Source organism: Ipomoea nil, unplaced genomic scaffold (genome assembly GCF_001879475.1).
Source record: "Ipomoea nil cultivar Tokyo-kokei standard unplaced genomic scaffold, Asagao_1.1 scaffold0143, whole genome shotgun sequence".
Lineage (NCBI taxonomy): Eukaryota > Viridiplantae > Streptophyta > Magnoliopsida > Solanales > Convolvulaceae > Ipomoea > Ipomoea nil.
Window position 1 is genome coordinate 1821494 of NW_017616571.1, and position 20525 is coordinate 1842018.

The following is a 20525-nucleotide window of genomic DNA, read 5'->3' on the forward strand; positions in this document are numbered from 1 at the left end:
CTTTTGGTTTTATTTGGCCCTTCAAGTTGAGGGGTTGATAAAGTATGAAATATTTAATTTTGGAAGAATGAAATATTTAATTTTTATTAGGAGATTTGAAACTTGAAAGTTATAGCTTGTTTATCAACGAAAACTTTTTTTTTTTTTTTTTTCAATTTTCATTCTCTATTTTATATTTTTTGTTTTTTTTTTTTTAGAAAATTTGTTTATTAAAATTATTTTTTCAAATTTTTGTTTAGATTAACTTTATGAAATTAATACAAGTTTAATTTCGAGTTATTTTTACTTTATATTTAAAATATACTTCATAATAAATATAATTTATACTTTTCAGTCCAATATATGAAAGATTTTTACATTTGATATCTAAACCTAATTTATATTTGTGTATAACATAATTCAAAATATATCCGAACCAATAAATATTAAGTTAAACTAAAATTTAGTTTAAATAATATTAATTTTTTTTTGAGCTAATATTTAAAATATTTTTTGGATATATTTATTTGAATGAAATGGGGGTGTATATAAATATATAATTTTCTTTGAATTCTAATATATTAATATGTGAAATTTCAATATCCGATATCCCGACCAAACTTGTATTAGCAATTGAGTCCAATCAAAATATAAAATTTAATTTGGTATATAGAGTTTAATTTTTAATTTTGATAATGTAAATAATGTCTAACTTTAGGCTTAAGCAAATAAGTTATTTTTAAATAAGTAATGCAAGTATAAAAGATAGAAGATGGTGATAAGTAAAAGGAGATTAAGATGATAATGAATGTAATCATAGTAATGAATAAATATGTAAGTAGATAATGGTGATAATATGGTTATAGTGACATATAGTCAAATAAATGATAGATGATTCTATTTTCTATTAATAGAAAACATTTTTTAATAGTTTTCCAGTTTTTTAGAAAATCAGAAAATTATTTCCTATTTTGAAAATGAAAAATTGTGCTAATAAACATGTTTTTTATTTTATGTTCTCCAATTCTCTAGTTTTCTAAAAAATTAGAGAATTTTTCGAGTTAATAAACGGACCCTATAGGTTTGTGTGTTCATTTCAATAGTGAATTTAATTTTGTTGCAAGATCACCACTAACTTTTTTGAAATTAATGTCATATAGATATTATTGTTCTTTTTGCCTAGAGAAATTGTTTAAATGCGAACCTGCAAACTACTTCAGTAATGCAGTGTAAGTTCTACATAACAAGCGACCTAAACTAAGACAAGTTCCAATGAGACACTTCATCTCTTCACTTTTATACAATTTAGTCAATAACTTTTTTAATTTGTACAATTAACCTATTTTGCAGGTTAACTCAAGGTAAGCAAGTAAAATTGAATCAAAAAAATAATTAAAAAAAAAAAAACATATTGCCAGCCAGGCAGGCCTCTCCGTCCAACTGAACAACAGAGGAGCCAGGCAGGCTTCTCCATCCGATTGGACGGGGAAAGCTGCTAGAGTTTTTTTTTTAATTGAATTATTTTAATTTAAGAAAGAAAAGTTACCGATTACTTGGATCGGAGGTGACTTGTTAATTAACTTAATTGCATAAAAATGAGAAGTTAATGTGTCTGATTAGAACCTTTTTTTGAGGACTAATTACACTTTGACTTATAGTTGAAGGCCTATTTTATAGCAATATTTAATATTGATATATTTGTGGTCAACATAACTTTTTTTTTTTTTTAATTTGATTTTATCACTAAGCCATTGTTAATTATCCACACATTCATCACAATGCTATATAGGCCATTGGAAATTTCAAATCAGAGAGAAATACGCATACACATGTATTTCAATGCTATATGGAATTCCGATCCCCATATGGCCATATGCCCATATCCAAGATCAAATCCCATAAGATGGAATATATGAAACAGGAACCCCATATTCTCAATTGGGACTAAAAAGCTGCTAATTAAGGTTGCAGTTTTGGATCCGATGGATATAATAAGTGAGCTTCCAGGCGATGTAAAGGACAAGATTTTAGAGTGTTTGCCCACTCGAGACGTTGCCAGAAGTGCTTTACTATCGACTCACTGGAAAGACGTTTGGTTGCACCATGGGCGGCTTGAGTTCGATACAGACTTCTTCGGATGTCTCAGAAAATGTCAAGGTCATAAACAACATTCTCTTGCACCGTGCTGTTCCGGTTAAGAAATTTACTCTCTGCATTTCTTGCCCGGAATTGGAAGGTCCTAAGCTGCAGCAGTCAGACATAGATCGTTGGTGCCATTATCTATCAAGAAATGGCGTTGAGGTGCTTAATATCACTATATTTGGCGAGTTTCAATTTTGATTGTAATTGCTCGGGTAAATGGTGCTGAACCCACACCCCGTCCCGACAGAGCATTTGGGAGGATGTAAATCATGGTGATTCAACTGAACATGAATCATAGAAGCTAGACCGGTGCTCACTGCGCACAAGGAGCCCCCCTCACTTTGAGAGGTTGCTCCCACACTGCCGCTGGTGAGGCTCGATCCCTGGTCATTCTTCTAAAGTTTCACCTCTATGACCCGTTGAGCTACCCATGCGGGCACCTGGCGTCACTTCATTAGTTTTCCATGAGGTTTTGTTTAAGAGTAGAATTGATGAAGGAGTGGTCTCTAATCTTGAGAAGCTTTCTTTCCATTTTTGTGTTGGGATCAATAATTTTAAGATCTGTGCTCCAAAACTCAAAAGCTTGGATTTGGCTTTTGTTTTTCATGCGGTTAAACAACAGAGTTGGTATTCGCCAAATTGTAGAGTAATGAAAACTCTTTGTCTATATGGCCGCGATTTGTTATTGGTGAGATTCTTTACTTTCACCTTATCTTAATGCAAATATGTATGAGAGCACTTCAATTGATGTGCCGACAGCTCAATTGGGCGTTAAATGGTGTTGGAGTTGTATATTTCTGGGCACCAAACACAAGTTCTCCACCTCGAACCACTATGTTAATGTGATTTACCCTTCCACTATTCTATCCTATCATATTGGGTCTGGGGCAGAAAATTTTATCTTTTGTAGACAAAGATTTTTTATTTTTTGTTTTTTATTTTGGATTTCTGGCTTGTTAAATTAGAGTTCTTCTCATGATTAATTTTTGTTTCCTTTACTGTTTTTAAGCTTGATGATTGCAGTAGTGGCATAGGCATTCCCAACTGCAAATCTGCAAGTAATATAATGGATTCAGATTCAGACTTTGGTCAGATCTGAAAGATCCCCTAACCTATACGTACTGGGGATTAAAGCAGAAAACATGCGGGTAAGACATGTAATTTACGGAACATGGGTTTTGTGGAAGACTTATATAGTAACGAGTATTTAAATCATGTGTTTTTTCCCCTCAAATTCCAACCCTCCCCCCCCCACCCCCACCCCCCGAATATCCTTTTTTGCAATGGGGTATCAAAATCTTCCCATAAAGTCTTACTCATAATCTTCATTTACTCATAATTATTGCTTATTTTGAGCTCATAATCTTCATTTACTCATAATTATTGCTTATTTTGAGAGTTGGTGTCTAACTGTAATAGCTCGGGAGATTTTTGAGATTTTTTTATAACTTTTCTTCCTCATGTTGAATTTTCTTGTTGCAACTTGAGTAATTTGTCAACAACTTTTATCTAAAATGCTTATATAGGATGATTAAAAATATGTAAAAAAGTGTATCTCATACACGAATGGAGTGGTTTGATTCTTTGTTTTCCCTAATATGTTTCTCATCCTTCTTGAGTTCTAGTCGAGTATTGACAAAGATGACAAAGATGCAGCTTCAATAATTATGAAGGATTCTTGCTTTATCAATCAAGATTTGAAGATGCTTAAAACAATAATCAAGATTGGGTCGTTTAGTGAATCGATATCCATATTGGAAATGCATATTTCGATAGCATTTTTCCAACTTTTGAACCGTGCTGGAGCGGTTCCCAAATGGTTTGCAAGAACTTAATTAAGCTCAGCTCGTTTTCGGTGGATGTGACTCATATATAAGCTGTCATCTTGTATAGTGTGCAATTGATTGCGTGTGTATAGTATTGTGCTGAACGATTAAGCAATTGATTGTCAGTTATTTGAATCTTGATGATTTGCCAAGAAATACTTGTAGTAGATTTCCTGGTCTCACTTCATTAGTTTGTTTATAGTATTCCTAATCTTGAGAAGTTGGTTTTGAATGATTGTGAAGGGATTAGTAATTTTGAGGTCAAAGCTCCAAAATATCATTAATGTTTAGTATGTAAGTTGTGAACATTCAGTATATAAATGCAGTATTTTTGAACCGGAGTCCACAAAATAATTTGCGCGTATATGATCCTTTATATATATATATATATATATATATATATATATATATATATATATATATATATATATATATATATATATATATATATATATATGCTTCGAATCCGGTGCACCCCTTTGATAAATGAGGTCATGAGAACTCATGTTATCCATTGATTAATTTTCCATCAATGGTTCAGATAATTAGAGATTACTAAAAGAAGAAAGGATATATATTAACCAAAAGGATTAAACTGTAATTGTACTTATTGAACTATTTATGGCATTAATTGTAATGGAATCTTAAGCATTAAATTAGGGATATAATGTATGGTAATTGAGGAGATGGATCGTTTCATCAACAGCATACACGTAGTAAACTTTAAACGCTTGAATGATACTGATAGTGCAGAAGGACGAGAGTCAGAAAACGCAGCACAGAGAGAACTAAGAAACGCACTTCAATAATGGCTGGACCAAGCACAGGTATTTGCATTTGTTCATAGTGGCATGTGCGTAACATATGTATTTGCATTTCTTACTGGTTTTGTTGACTTAATGAACGACCGACGAAATACCGGTATCTTTGAACCTCTCGAAGCAGCATTTACGTGTAATCGTGGATGCATACCAGCATCTGTAACCCTTCCGGCTTTAGTACGTCATGTATATATAATGGGAGCTTAGGGGCCGGGTTCGTGGAGTAACAATAGGCAGTGCAGTATAGATGATTAGATACTATGTCGGTGCGTAGTCGTGTGTTGGTTTGTGCATATTAGTCGTGTGTTGGTTTGTGCATATTAGTCGTGTGTTGGTCTGTGCAAGTTAGGGTGTGATTTAGTTGATAATTGGCGCTATTAGTTATATTTTCCGGTCTTCTTCATTTAGGCTTTGTGCGTTTTTCTTGTTGGGTTGAAGCGCCTACATTTACTTATAACCCTCACGTGAACAAACTATTTTTTTCTTCTTTTTTTAGGCGGGTGCACCACTGTTTTCGTGTTGATGCGTTTTTTGGGGGTTGCGTTGTTTGGTGTGGTTGTTTGTGCGTAGCAGAGTCGTACTGTGTGCAAGATAGAGTGTGGTTTAGTTGCTAATTGACAATATTATTTATATTTTCCTGTCTTTCTCATTTAGTTTATTTGCGTTTCTGTTGTTAGGTTGATCCGTTTGTGTTGTTTGGTTGGTGCGTGAACCAAGCGATTCATGAGTAAGAAGGTTTAATTAAAATTAGATGACCTAAAAATTAATTGAGAACTGGATCCGTGTGTAAATTAATTTAGTTCTAGATACAGACATTTGCTTTGTATCACTTACCCCCTGATTAAAATAACGAAGGGGGAAATAAAAAGCAACCACGCCGTAAAAAAGAAAAACGGGAAACATCTAAATCACGGGAATGTTGACATTGTAAACCGTAAACCAAACAGACGTCTAGGAGCAAAACACAATCACACTAAAAAACAGTTTACATGGGAAGAAACACCTAATGGTTTATTCCGGCGCTGGTTGTGCGGGTTCATCAATAACAGCAGCAACCGCAGCCTGGGGCAAAGGATCAACCACATTGGCAGCACCTACCGGCTCAGCAACTACAGCAACTACCCGCTCAGGCGCAACAGCAACAACCGGCTCAGAAGGATCATCGCCTGGTAATGGCAAGAATTAATCAGAGTTACACCCAAAAAAAATGAAAAAGAAAAAAAAAATAAAACACAAGCCCGAACCCCGCACTGTTTAACTGTTCGTTTTTTAAACAAAAAACAAAGTTATTACAATTTATACAACTAAGTAACCAAAACAAGCAAATAATCCAAAACCACGTTAGTGCTAACAACAGAAACGCACCCACCAAACTATAGAAACGCAACAACCTAAATGAAAAAGACACGAAAATATAAATAACAGTGCCAAATAGCAACTACACCACAACCTATCTTGCAAACGGTAAGACACTGCTAAGCACAAACCACCACACCTAACAAGGCAGACCCCAAAAAAGCATCAACACAACAACAGTTGTGCACCAGCCTAAAAAAAAAAAAAAAAAAAAAAAAAAAAAAAACCAAGCAGTAGCAATTCCCCAAAGAACTTAAGGGACATCAGGGAGTAATCATGAGAAAGAAAATAGTTTGTTCACGTGAGGGTTATAAGTAAATGAAGGCGCACCGACCCAACAAAAAAAACGCACCAAACCTAAATGAAGAAGACATGAAAATATAACTTATAGTGCCAATTATCAACTAAACCACACCCTAACATGGAAACGGTACTACACTGCTACGCACAAACTACCACAACTACCAAGGCAAACCCCGAAAACCCCGACCGATAAACAAAAAACACGCACCAACAAAAAAACAGTGGTGCACCCACCTAAAAAAGAAAAAAACAACAACAAAACAAGCATTAGAAATTCCTCAACCACACTTTAAATCTAAATTGCACATGGTCACAGACACAAACGCACAAACCACCACCAATAGACGAGAACCATCCCGAACCCCTAAAAAATAAAAAATAAATTAAAAAGCAGGCACCGACCGAGTACCATACGCGCACCAACCTGCACAAAGGAACATACTTCTAGTGCCAAATGAAAACCCCCGTTAAAAAAACTAGTGCAGTTTAGCTTGTACATTACACTCTAACTTGCACAAAGGAACATATTGCTACGCACAAACCTATGCCACCCGATTACGTAAGTCCAAAAATCCCAAAAAACTAATAGTGCCAATTATCAACTAAACCACACCCTAACGTGGAAACGGTAATACACTGCTACGCACAAACTACCACAACTAACAAGGCAAACCCCGAAAACCCCGACCGATAAACAAAAAACGCGCACGAACAAAAAAACAGTGGTGCACCCACCTAAAAAAGAAAAAACAACAACAAAACAATCATTAGCAATTGCCCCACCACACTTTAAATCTAAATGCACATGGTCACAGACACAACGCACAAACCACCACCAATAGACGAGAACCATCCCGAACCCCTAATAAATAATAAATAAATTAAAAAGCATGCACCGACCGAATATCATACGCGCACCAACCTGCGCAAAGGAACATAATGCTAGTGCCCCAAATGAAAACCCCCGTTAAAAAAACTAGTGCAAATTGGCTTGTACATTACACTCTACCTGCTCAAAAGAACATATTGCAATGCACAAACCTATGCCACCGATTAGGTAAGTCCAAAAATCCCAAAAAACAACAAAAATAAATACACAGACAACCAATACAAGTTATGGAACCCGCATACGTACAAAACCGAAATAAAACCAACATTGACAAACCCGACCACACTTGACCTCTAACATGCACAAACCGACCACCTACAACGCAACAATCACCGCCCCCAAAACCAGTAACCCACCACCCCGTCATGAAAAAAGTGGAAACAGAAAACCATAATGCATATTACAACTCCAGACACTATCACAGTAAACTATTGGACCCATATGCATTTACCCCACCAATAAATCCAAAACCCAAACCCCATTCTAGGTTGGAAAAAAGACAAGGGAAGACACATACAGCCAAAAAATCCTACACATAAAAAAACATGAAAAGTAAACATGTCACCACTACAAACAAAAAAAAAAAACCGCCACAAGCCAATTACCCACACATTTGAAGCCTCGTACCCCTAATAAAAAAAAATTGAGCAAATACTAAAACCAAAATACACATTGCATGAAATAAAAACAAAATACACATTACAGTCTCATAAACGAAGCACCATCGACCCCATTAATACCACAACCGATTAGAAAAGAAAAAAAAAAAAAAGAAGAAAAAACAACAACAAAACAAGCATTAGCAATTCCCCAACCACAATTTAAATCTAAATTGCACACGGTCACAGTCACAAACACACAAACCACCACCAATTAACACCCACGCCACCGCCCCCCTCCATGAACAACAGAAAAAAAAAAAAAAAAAAAAAAAAAAAAACCAGGCAGACATTCTCCCAGTCTCATAAACGAAACACCATCGACCCCATTAATACCCCAACCGATTAGAAAAAAAAAAATCGAAAACCCTAACCCTAGACCCAGAATTCGACCAGCGACAACAACACACTCGCCGCCCACCACCCCTACTCGAATCGACGACCACCATCCTTAAACCCGAGATGAAAATACCGGAAAACTAAAGCACCCAGAGGAACTACGACCAAAATAAAAATACAAAAATCCAAAAACCCACAACCACTCTGGCCGGTAAAGAACGCCGGTTAAAACCCCACCATGGAAAACCAAAAATGCGACCGGATAAAGAACAAAAAATAAAAGAATGGATGAACATAATACTGGTATTTGAAGCAGAAGAGATTCTCCTAAGCCTCTTGGACAGCCTCCTGCTTAAACCAGCCATGAAGAAACCGCAACTTTGAGTACGCCGGAGAGATTATGCGAAGTGTTGAAGATGCGGGTGAAGAAGGAACGAGAGCTGATGGGAAGCGGAAGAGACCGAGAAAGAAGACAGCGGAGATAACAAGACAAAATTCATATTTTATCTACTCTCTTTACCAAATTAACTCCGTTAATATGCGTAGACATAATAAATGCCAAATGAAAATTACAAAACAACCCCTAAAACAATCACACGTGTATTCCATCAACACACCATCTGACCGTTCAAAAAAAACCCATCAACGACCAAGAAGAGTGCTCACGAGCTCATCTGCCAAGGGGGTGTGCACCGGATCCAAAATCATATAATATATATTTGGGATCCCATGCAAAGCATTAGCCGCCTAAAAAATAGGGTTGAATAATTGCCTTTGGATTTGCAGTGATCAAACGGTATAGATTGGCGCAAAATTAATTTCGGATGCCCTAATAAGCTAAGGGCAATAGAGTCTTTTTCATTATTTTCCAATTCTATTCTTGTTAACCGCCACATACCTGCCTTTTCAAAACAAAACTTCTTGTTCTGATCCCCAATCTCTGTTTCGCTTCACACAAACAAAGAACAATTTTACAATTTAATCAATTTCAAATTTCAGAATCCAGCAATTGCGAATATAGTCTTTACGAATTATATTCAACAATTGCGAAGAGATAATCACTTCAATTGCAGATTTGATCAAAATAATGGATGAAGGTATGTTTGATCATTGCAATCATTCTTGTATTCTCTCAATTAGGAATCCACATTGTACATTTTTTGTAATCATATTCATACAATATATTGATTTTCATCACAGTTATGTACTTGTAGTAAGTGAAACATGCATTTGAAGGGTATTCATGAAACACTAGGAATGTAAAATTTAATTATGCACTTGTAGACAATAAATCATGCACTCGAAGGCTACACAATATGTACTTGAAGGCTAAAAATATGCACTCTACGTACAAAAAGATTTACGTGAATGCTATTTTTTTTTTAATGTTTTCTAATACATATTAGCAAGACAAATTAACATACACTTGTTGGCTTGAAATTGATCGCTTGAAGGCATAAAATTCAACACTACAAGGCAAAGGGGAAAAAATAGAATAAAAGGAAAAATTCGAGAAAATTTTAATTATGCTATTGTAGATACGAAATCATGCACTCGAAGACCACTAAATGTGCACTCTAAGTACAAAATGATTACTGGAATGCTATTTTCTTTTTTTTTTTTTGTTTTCTAATACATATTAGCGAGAAACGTGCACTTGTAGGCTTGACATTGAGCATTTGAAGGCATAAAGTTCATCACTACAAGGCAAAGGGGAAAAAAATAAAATAAAAGGGAAAATTCCAAAAAAGTTTAATTATGTACTTGTAGATACTAAACCATGCACTCGAAGGTTAAAAAGTGTGTACTTGAAGGCAAAAAATATGCGCTCTAATTACAAGATTCACTGGAATGCTAAAATCTTTTTTGCAAGAACTTAATGGTGCTCAGCTCGTTGTTTCCGGTGGATGTAACTCATATAAGCTGCTATCTTGTATAGTGTTGTGCCGAACGATTAAGCAATTGATTGTCCACTATTTAAATCTTGATGATTTGCCAAGAAATGCTTGTAGTAGATTTCCTGGTCTCACTTCATTAGTTTGTTTATAGTATTCCTAATCTTGAGAAGCTGGTTTTGGATAATTGTGAAGGGATTAGTAATTTTGATGATGTCAGAGCTCCAAAACATCATTAGTATGTCCTTATCATAACATTTGTGAACATTTAGTATATAAAATTGTGAACATTCAATATGTAAATTGTGAACATTCAGTATATAAATTCTGTATTTTTGAACCCGGATCCACATAATAATTTGTGCGCATATGATCCGTAATATTATATATATATATATATATATATATATATATATATATATATATATAGGGGTGATCACATGTGGTCATGTTGTTAGGTGTGGTCGTGTGGCGGAATTTCAGAATACACCAATAATTAAGTAAGATATACACCATCAACGTCAGGAAATGCACCACAAAAAACGCACACAAATTAGGTACGCATCACCAACAACACACCATTAGGTGTGAGTAAAAACACCATACAGTGTTCGGAAATACACCATTGGGGTTGGTGATATGGTGTATTTTTTGGGTCTGTTGTGTATTTTTTGGTATTTTTTTTGAATTTCATTGTGCTGTGTTTCTCTTACACTGTTGGTGCATGTTGTTAACATTGTTAGTGTATTATGAAATTCCACCACACGACCACACCTAACAACATGATCACATATGAGCGTTATTCTATATATATATATATATATATATATATATATATATATATATATATATATAATGATATTGCTTTTCGAGTTAAGAATCATCTTTAGTTTCAAAGTGATTTGTTTAGTCAAGCAAAATAGCATTTTCCCTTCTTTAAATTACTGGTGTCAACAGAAGTTTACAGGGAATCGATACAATGCTTCACATGCATGCATTCATCTGGACTGGACACCGAATAAAACTCACGACAATAAGTATCAAATTCCCTCAAAACCTTTTTCCATTTCTACACATTAATTGATTACCTTCATCCACTCAACTTTAATCACCCACTCTTACAACCCCAACAACACCATTCCCAAATAAATAATTACCAAAAAGATACAAATAGTAATATTCCGAAGAACAAATTTACATGCCACATACATACATACATATATATATATATATATATATATATATATATATATATATATATATATACACAACGGTTGATGCAGTGAAGAAACGGTTTGGTTTGTGCTTTATTTTCTTGCCGGATTCAAAGAATTCAGTTAGAAAGGGGGGCTCGCCGGAGGGCGATGGAGGTCGGTGATGCTTAGCTTCCTAGTCTCCGGACGACATGTGTGACCCTTTTTGAGATCTTCTCTAGGTATCAAATGACAAATACTCCTTATTTATTTACTTATAATTTTTAAGTTTTCTATCTAGATCCGGTCTAGACACTAGTGATGATCGTGTTCCACAATATATCATCATATAAATATAATCATTTATAATATACATGATAGAGTTGTCAAAAGTGACTAAACTCGTTGGAAGGTTTTGTCCCACCCTAGAATGAAAGTTGTGTAGGTTTCCATTTTTTAGGCATGTGAAAGTGGTGGGTTATGATGAGCCTTAGCTTACTCCTCCGACGAGGAACAGATGTCTTTTCTTTTCATTAAAAAAAGACCCGATTTTGATGCTTGAACCACAATACATTATGGACCGTGGTACACGGTACAATTTGCCTATTAATAATACATAATAATAGATCGGAAAGAAGAATAAAAGAAGATATAATAAAAAATGAAGTTATTTTGAACCGCGATTCACCATGCAAGATAGTGGACCTTAGTCCACAATATAATTTGTCGTGGTTTCTTAATCCATTATGTTAATCCATCAGTGAATAAGCTTGCTCATATGTGTTGGCTAGAGCTGCTAGTTCTCATATTAGTCATTTTAATTGGTTTTCTACTATTCCTTCTTGTATTGAACACTTAATCTGATCTCTTGATTTTAATGATATCCTTTCCTTTCAAAAAAAAAAAAAAAAAAAAACTCTGTATACTTCACGTTAAAGCTATCATCAAAGGCGATAAGTTTTAGTGTTTTACTGCAAAAGCAATTATTAAAACCTTTTATAAGTAAAAGGCCAAACAAATTGTGACTTTAAGTAAAAGACCAAAAAATTCGAGTACTAATTTCCTTATGTTTAGTGTCCTTAAATAATCGTTTTTTAATGCACTAATTTTTAGGCGATTATTGTTTCCTAAGTCTAATATAATTACCACTCTCGATTGATTTGCAGAAGATCAACAATAATCTTCTTAAAATTCTTGAAATACTAAGACATGAATAATGCTTCAACATCTATCAACTCTGCAACTTCCCTTTCACAAGAAATTCTTTACAAAATTTTCACTAGACTTCCCATTAAGTCTATAGTATGATTCAAGTGCGTTTCTAAATTCTTTTATTCTCTTATAAATAACCCGTTTTTCGCTGATGTGCACTGCAACCGATCCTTAACCTTTCCCGAGACAAGCATCCTATTACGTCTTCCATCCAAAACATATCAACAAATCTTTTACACTATAAATCTGACTAAAGAAAACCATGGAAAGCTCCAAGCCCACCGTCTCGGGTATATGGACCAACAATGTTTTCACAATCTGCTTCATTTAAGGTATGCTAACTATAATATATTTTCCGGTATTTGTAATTTGTCTATGTTCTTGTCTGTGCTGGTATTTCATCCTTAAACTTTTATCATGGTTATTCTTTTCATCCCTAATTTTTAGATAATGGTTATTTTCAGCCTTAATTCATGGGTAATTGTTAGACATTTTACACAATAATTAGGGATAAAAATAACAGCTACCACAAGAATTAAGTATAAAACAAAAAAGAGTAGGCTTCGTTTGACATACATCGCTTAAAAAGTTAAAAAAGTAAGTTTAAGGTTCTGTTTAGCAGAGCTTATTTAGCTTATAACTTATTTTAACTTAGTTATAAGTTCTATTTGGTAATATTTCTAAAATAAGCTAGTAGTTTAAAATAAGAATTTATTTTGAAAAGCTACCTTCAAAAATAAACTATGAGCTTCTTAAATTTTTTTCATCTTAATCCTTATTATTTTAAATAAATGACATCTTTTAATTACCCTTCCCAATTAAACCCTTTTGGCATTTTTTCTTCTTGAATATTTTTATTAATCTTCTTCTGCAACTATTCACCACCCAACAACTCCTTAAAGTATATTTTTATTAGGAATAAGGTTCAAATTGGCCACTGAACGTAACCTGAAAATGCAATTAGGCCACTGAACGAAAAAAAAAGTGCAATTAGGCCATTGAACACTCAAAAAATGTGCAATTAGGCCATTGGACTCTCCAAACGTATGCAATTTTACCGGATAGCAGGTTACCATCAATTTTAGCAGGTTACCTGCTTACGTGGCAGCTAAGTTGGCATTTTTAATAATTTTTAAATAATTTTTAATAATTAATTTGAATAATAAATTTTATAAAAAATTGAAAAAAATTTAATAAAAAATAAAATAAAGTCGTTTTTATTTTTAAAAAAAATTTTTTAATAAAAAATTTATTATTAAAATTTATTAAAAATTAATTAAAATTTATTTAAAATGCCAACTCAGCTGCCACGTAAGCAGATAACCTGCTAAAATTGAGGGTAACCTGCTATCAGGTGAAATTGCACATTTTTGGAGTGTTCAGTGGCCTAATTGCACTTTTTTTTCGTTCAGTGGCCTAATTGCATTTTTAGGTTACGTTCAGTGGCCAATTTGAACCTTATTCCTTTTTATTAATCTTCTTTCGCAACTATTCACCACCCAAAAACTCCTTGAAGTTCTAACTCCAATCGTCCGATCATAAATAAATGAACCGCTACCAACTTATTTTGAAACGCTACCAAATAGAGCTTATATCTTATTTAGCTTAAAATAGTAAATGATAATGTTATTAAATAAGTGCAGATAATGTTATTAAATAAAATACAGTAATGAAAACTATATAACACTACTGGAAATTATGGAATTTCCGACCACCTGAAAATGATCTTAAATAAAGTTGATACCAAAAAGTGGTCGGAAATAGCAACAAAGATTTTTTCGGATACCAAAAGTGATCGGAACAAGGTTTTCAGCTTAATTTAAGATCACTTTCAGGTGGTCGGAAATTCCATAATTTCCAGTAGTGTAAAACGAAGTTATTTTGGACCGTGGTACACCATGCAAGGTAGTAGACCCTAGTCCACAATTTTATTTGGCGTGGTGTTTTAATCCATATAAACCAACTCTGTATACTTCACGTTAAACCTATCATCAAAGGCGATAAGTTTTAAGTGTTTTACTACAAAAGCAATTATTAAAACCTTTTGAGTAAAAGACCAAACAAAATTCGTGTACTAATTTACTTATGTTTAGTGTCCTTAAATCGTTTTTTAATGACCTAATTTTTAGGCAATTGTTGTTGCCTAAGTCTAATATAATTACCAATCTCGATTGATTTGCAGAAGATCAACAATAATCCTTCTTAAAATTCTAGAAATACTACCCAAGAAAAGACATGAATACTTCAACTTCTATCATCAACTCTGCAACTTCTTCCCTTCCACAAGACATTCTTTACGAAATTTTCACTAGACTTCCCGTTAAGTCTATAGTACGATTCAGGTGTGTTTCTAAATTCTTTTATTCTCTTATAAATAACTCGTTTTTCGCTGATGTGCACCGAAATCGATCCTTAACCTGTTCCGGGACAAGCATCCTCTTTCGTGTTCCATCCAAAACATATCAACAAATTTTTTACACTGCAAATCTGACCCAAGAAACTCATGGAAAGCTCCAAGCCCACCGTGTCCGGTATATGGACCGGCAATGTTTTCACAATCTGCTTCATTTAAGGTATGCATTCTAACTACTCCGTATCAGATTTTCCAGTATAATATATTTTATATAGTAGAAATTACAATTTAGTGATTGTAATTTTTGACTATGTTCTTGTCTGTGCTGGTATTTCATCCTTAAACTTTTATTATGGTTATTCTTTTCATCCCTAATTTTTAGATAATTGTTATTTTTCATCCTTAATCCCTAAGTAATTGTTAGACATTTTACACAATAATAATTAGGGATAAAAATAATAATTACCAAAAGAATTAGGTAAAAAAAAAAAAAAAAAGCTCTATTTGACATACATTGCTTAAAAGTTAGTTTCAAGCTAAAAGCTAGTAGCTACTAGCTTATTTTGAAACCTTATCAAATAAAAATTATATTTTATTTGTATCTTAAGATAAGCTATAAGCTCTAAAATAAACTCTACAAAACAAAGCATAAATGTTGAAGGACAAAATACTAACATAGACAAAAGCTATAGACGAAAATAACAATTACTTGATAATATTAAGGCATTAATTATGTGGATTGATTTCAGGTGTACTAAAGGCCTGATTTGTCTGGCCAACGACGACGGAGACGCCGCGATTTGCAACCCTAGTATAAGACAACATGTTTCTCTGCCAAGAACCCATCCTGTCCGCCCATCCACCTCGCAAAACTTCGCCAGCGCGGTCTTGGGTTTCGATTCCGTTTCGAAAAAGTACAAGGTTTTCATGTCGGAACTGTGTTGCATCCATGGCCGTGGCGATAAGAAGCACTGGGTTTTGACTCTTGGAGAGGATGAATCATGGAGGGAGATCATCGTCTCCTCCGCCGCCGTCCCTAACTATCCAGAAACCAGTCTTCACATTGACGGCGTTATCTACTTGATAAACTGGACCGTTAAAAGGGAAATAATTGCGTTTAACGTTGGAGCTGAGGAGTTTCGCACGTTACCTTTTCCGTGTGAACTCCGACATCGTACCTCCTCGGTTTTGAGGTCGCCGTGGATTGAGGTGGCCGGTCGGCTAGCCGCCGTTACTGTTGATCATCAATGGAGCAGAGTGGAGATATGGGCTTTGGAGAAATCAATGGAATGGGAGAAATATATGATTCCCATTCCATTGGAAGATAGAGAAATGATAAGAAAAGCTTGTTCCATGGACTTCACAGGGAAGTGTAATGGGGAGATTGTGATGCTGATTCAAGTGGGTGAGACTTTCTTGATTTTCGTTACTGCGTTTGGAAGAACGCCGCAGGTGTGGAGAAAGTTTGAGATATGTGGAATTCATGATCGTTTCATTTGTTTGGATAGATTACAAAATGCCATGCATATTATTCAGGACAATGTATTTTTTCCTAACTTTAAGTTTAGTTCGTGAAATACATCGACAATAGAATGTTATTCTGTATAATACCGCATGTTATTTTGTAGAATAGATTTATGAGTAAAAGACATTTTTGGTCCTAGACTTTAGTGGCATGGACAATTTTAGTCCTCTTTAAAAAAAATCAGACAATTTGTAGACACTTTTATTGTGTCGAGGACAATTATGGTCCTCCGTCAATATTCCCGTTAGATGGCTCGTTAGAGAGGGGTAATTTCGTCTTTTCTGCATACCTCCCATTCCAATCTCAAGCCCAAAGCTCCACTTTTATCCGTCCCACTCAACTTAAACGTCCATGTGAACGAGTTCACGTTCGTCGGATTCTCTGGGTCGATTCAGGGAAGCACGGAGGTCCACGGCGTTGAGTGGTGGAGTTTCACCTCATATTTTAACTGGAACATTGCTAAATCCCTGCCGCCAACCACCGTTCCTCCGGTGTCCAACGCTACACCCGCACGGCCTGAGAAATGTCGTAGCCAGCTGTGCAAGGAAGGCCCCGGCACAGTCGTCGGAGTGGTCACCGCCGGCGCGTTCTTTTTATGCCTCGCCGGGTTCCTATTCATGTAGCTATATTGCAAAAAGCTCAAGAGTGTGACAAAACCAGAGACTTTGGGGGCAGACATCAGCAACCAAGGCGTTCAATCCCAGCCGGATCATCGGGCACGACGCCGTCGGGACTGTCTACAAAGGAATCTTGTGACCGCCGATGACCTATCTCTGTGACCGCTCTTCTCACCTCCTCCTCTGATGACCTATCTCTGTGACCGCCGCCGCCACCACTCTTGTCCGCTCGCCCTTCTCCTCCATCCAGAAAATTCACTCTGCTTCCTCCTACACAGTACACCGCACGATTATCTTTCCACCACAAATCTCAGCCAGAAACCTCTCGATTCCCCTCCTTCTTCCCCAAATTCGGTCAATAACAAGCTTAGATGCATCAATTTCTACCCTAGCCTTGGCCACATTTGGCCTTGTTCTTCTGATTATCGCCATATCTAGGGCTACGACTTTTCCGATTGGAGAACAAATACAAGACTGAATTTGGGGAATAAAATTGGATTGAGTTTTGTTAAATTGACACAAATGCCCCTCATTTGACGGTCAACTAACGAGATTAATAGACGTTGAACCAAAATTGTCCTCGTCATAATAAGAGTGTCCACAAATTGTCTGATTTTTTTAAAGAGGACTAAAATTGTCCGTGCCACTATAAGTCTAGGACCAAAAATGTCTATTACTCTAGATTTATTAATTATTATATTGCTGCGCTGTTCAGTTCAATTTTTAAGGAGAAAGTTTGAGATATGTGGAATTCATGATGCTTTCATTTGTTTGGATATATATATATATATATATATATATATATATATATATATATATATATATATATATATATATTACAAAATGCCATGCATATCATTGAGGAGAATGTATTTTTTTTCCTAACTTTTTCAAGATTACCATTCATCTCTTATGGTTGACTAACACGTCACTCTTGTGTTTCAATGTTAGGCCAATTCTGAATATAGGGGTTGTTTCACTCTCGTGACGTTACTAATCCCTTTCAATAAACACGAGTAGTCGATCTAGACTTTCAACATTCCCTACTCTCGTAAGTGAACCTGAAGGTCGTAAGATGTCTAAGGAATATTGACGGTTGAGAGACGAGTGGATGCAATAACCCGTGGAAGCCTTGCTCATTCGGTTGCCAAAATCCTATACTAGACAAGTATAGATAAGGTTATGCACAAACCTATCAACACTAACACACAAAACATCTCACAAGAACAAAAACCCTAGGTTGGTTTTCACCCGGTTAGGAACAAGTGTACTTAGATTTTGATGATACCAATCTTGCTAGGATCGTAGACCCCTCTTTTTGGTTTCTTAATCTTAGAAGTTTCGTATCAGACAAAAGCAATAGCAACTCACCATGTGATTCGGTTAAGTAACATACATACACAAATCTGAGTTGTATTCAGTAGTTTAGGTCTACAAGAAGAAGTGAAGAAGAAGAGAAAACCGAGAGAACAACATAGACCGAAAGATGGAAGGGTCTAGCTCTCGTGTAAATATCAAATGCTAAGGAAAGTCATTTGTTCATCGAAGACAACGAAAGATAAAGACAATCTTTCGTGTGACTCTCCTGAGACCATTAAGTCTAAGTCAGACTTAAATAGACAAATTTAATACACGAGTAAAGAGAATGTTGTCTATGTCTCGCAGTTGGGCAATCATCCTAGACAAAAGAAGTCCTAGGAATGATATTCACAAAAACAAGGAGCATTAAATGATTAGTACTTCTTGTAAGAAGAAAATGATAAAAGCCACAATGCTTTTTGACACCAACGGCTACACAGTACAGCCGCAATAAATGCTCCATGCCCAATGGTTAATAAATGTTGGTTAATAGGTTTGAAATTTCATCTCCCTCCAACGGATGAATTTTTCCTCACCTATAAATACCTCTCTTCACAACTGAAGAAGGGGCTGGTTGTTCAACTGATTTTATCTAAGAAAAGCTCTTCAAACAAGTTCATCTAAAAAGCTTTTCAAAAACTAGTGTGTGTGATTGTGAAGTTTTCAAAGAAGCTCATCCAGATTTATTCTTCACAATCATCAAGGAAGTCTTGCATCTTTATAAGAAAATCCATCCAATCATCAAGTCAAGACTTCAAGCTGTTGGAGAAACACATCAAATTCATCCAACACTCAACTCTGAAGAAGAAGTTGATAGAGGCGGAGTAAACTCTAGGAGTTGAAAAAACCTTTCAAGTAGCTGTCCAGCTTAGTGATCAAGGAAGCTAGCTTGAGTAGTTTGTACTAGGAGTGATAGTGCAAACCTTTTCACAAGTTGTAAAAGAAGAGTGTAGTAGGCTTTGTTGATAGCCGAACCACTATAAAAATTCCTCTCTCTATCTCTCTTTACTTTTCGTGCAAATATCTATCTAGCATTGCATGCATATTGACCACATCTTAAACCTTCATAACGAAACCGTGCAAAGTTCATCTTAAAACAAAGATAAAATTTCCATTGTGCATAACTCCGAAAGGAGATAATCCAAAAAACGATTAGAGTCCCCCCCCCCCCCCCACCCTCTCTAGACTCTCTTTCGACCCTACCGGGACCAACAAACCCCTTGAATGAAATAAGTATTATATTTGCATCAAGCACAATAAACACCATTGTCCAACCCCTAAACTACTCTATTTACTCATATATAATAAATGAACAAAACACAAGAACATTCAATTCATCAATAACATAATATGCATTGGCAAGGCACGGGCATGATGTGCCTGTGCAGAAGGTAGGTCGCGCCTCTACTTTATGCATGGACATGTCATTGCCTTGCTTGTGCATGTTTTGCCTTCACACTAGGTCTTTCCTAATTTCACTCTGTTAAACAATAATAATTTGTGGCCCAAATTCATGCAGACCATGTCATTCACAACCCTCACACGTCGCATGCTGCATGTTTCACGTCTTCACCGAACTCCTTGGGGCTTCTTGCATTCACCGCATTTGTCTCTACTTTTTAATGTATATATAAATAGCTAATGCATTCATTGTTTCAATTGCATCAATTGTAATTCAATTCATCTTCCTTTGCTTTCTTTTAATTCCTCACGTGTGTATATATATATATATATATATATATATATATATATATATATATATATAATTTTTTTTCTTGTGTAATTCTTTTTTAGAGATTAATATATATATATATTTTTTATATATATTTCCCAATTCATCAATTTCCTAATTTTGTCATTTTATATTTTTCCCTATTTCTATTATTTAACTTCTATAATTCTCAATTTTCGATTCTTTGCTTCCGCATAATTCCACTATATTCCTAACAAGCGGTACCAGAGCGGTTTAATTGAGAGTTATTTTCAAAGATGTCAACTGTTACCAAGTTCGATATCGAGAAGTTCGACGGGAAAATTAGCTTTTCTATCTGGAAGGT

At 35.1% G+C, this 20525-nt stretch overlaps 1 protein-coding gene across 4 annotated transcripts; it reads left to right on the top strand.

Annotated features, from left to right (window-relative positions):
* The first annotated feature begins 11489 nt into the window (after window positions 1–11489).
* On the top strand, window positions 11490–16572 carry LOC109171802 (putative F-box protein At3g10240). 4 transcript variants are annotated; one of them, XM_019320890.1, is made up of 4 exons: window positions 11490–11644; window positions 12569–12946; window positions 14797–15187; window positions 15717–16572. In XM_019320890.1, the coding sequence occupies exons 3-4, from the start codon at window positions 14850–14852 to the stop codon at window positions 16540–16542; spliced, it is 1164 nt and encodes a 387-aa protein (XP_019176435.1). In that variant the 5' UTR covers window positions 11490–11644; window positions 12569–12946; window positions 14797–14849; the 3' UTR covers window positions 16543–16572. The 4 variants fall into 4 exon arrangements, with proteins under 4 accessions (XP_019176435.1, XP_019176448.1, XP_019176427.1 ...); XM_019320903.1 differs by lacking the exon at window positions 14797–15187; XM_019320882.1 differs by lacking the exon at window positions 12569–12946.
* Window positions 16573–20525: the final 3953 nt, after the last annotated feature.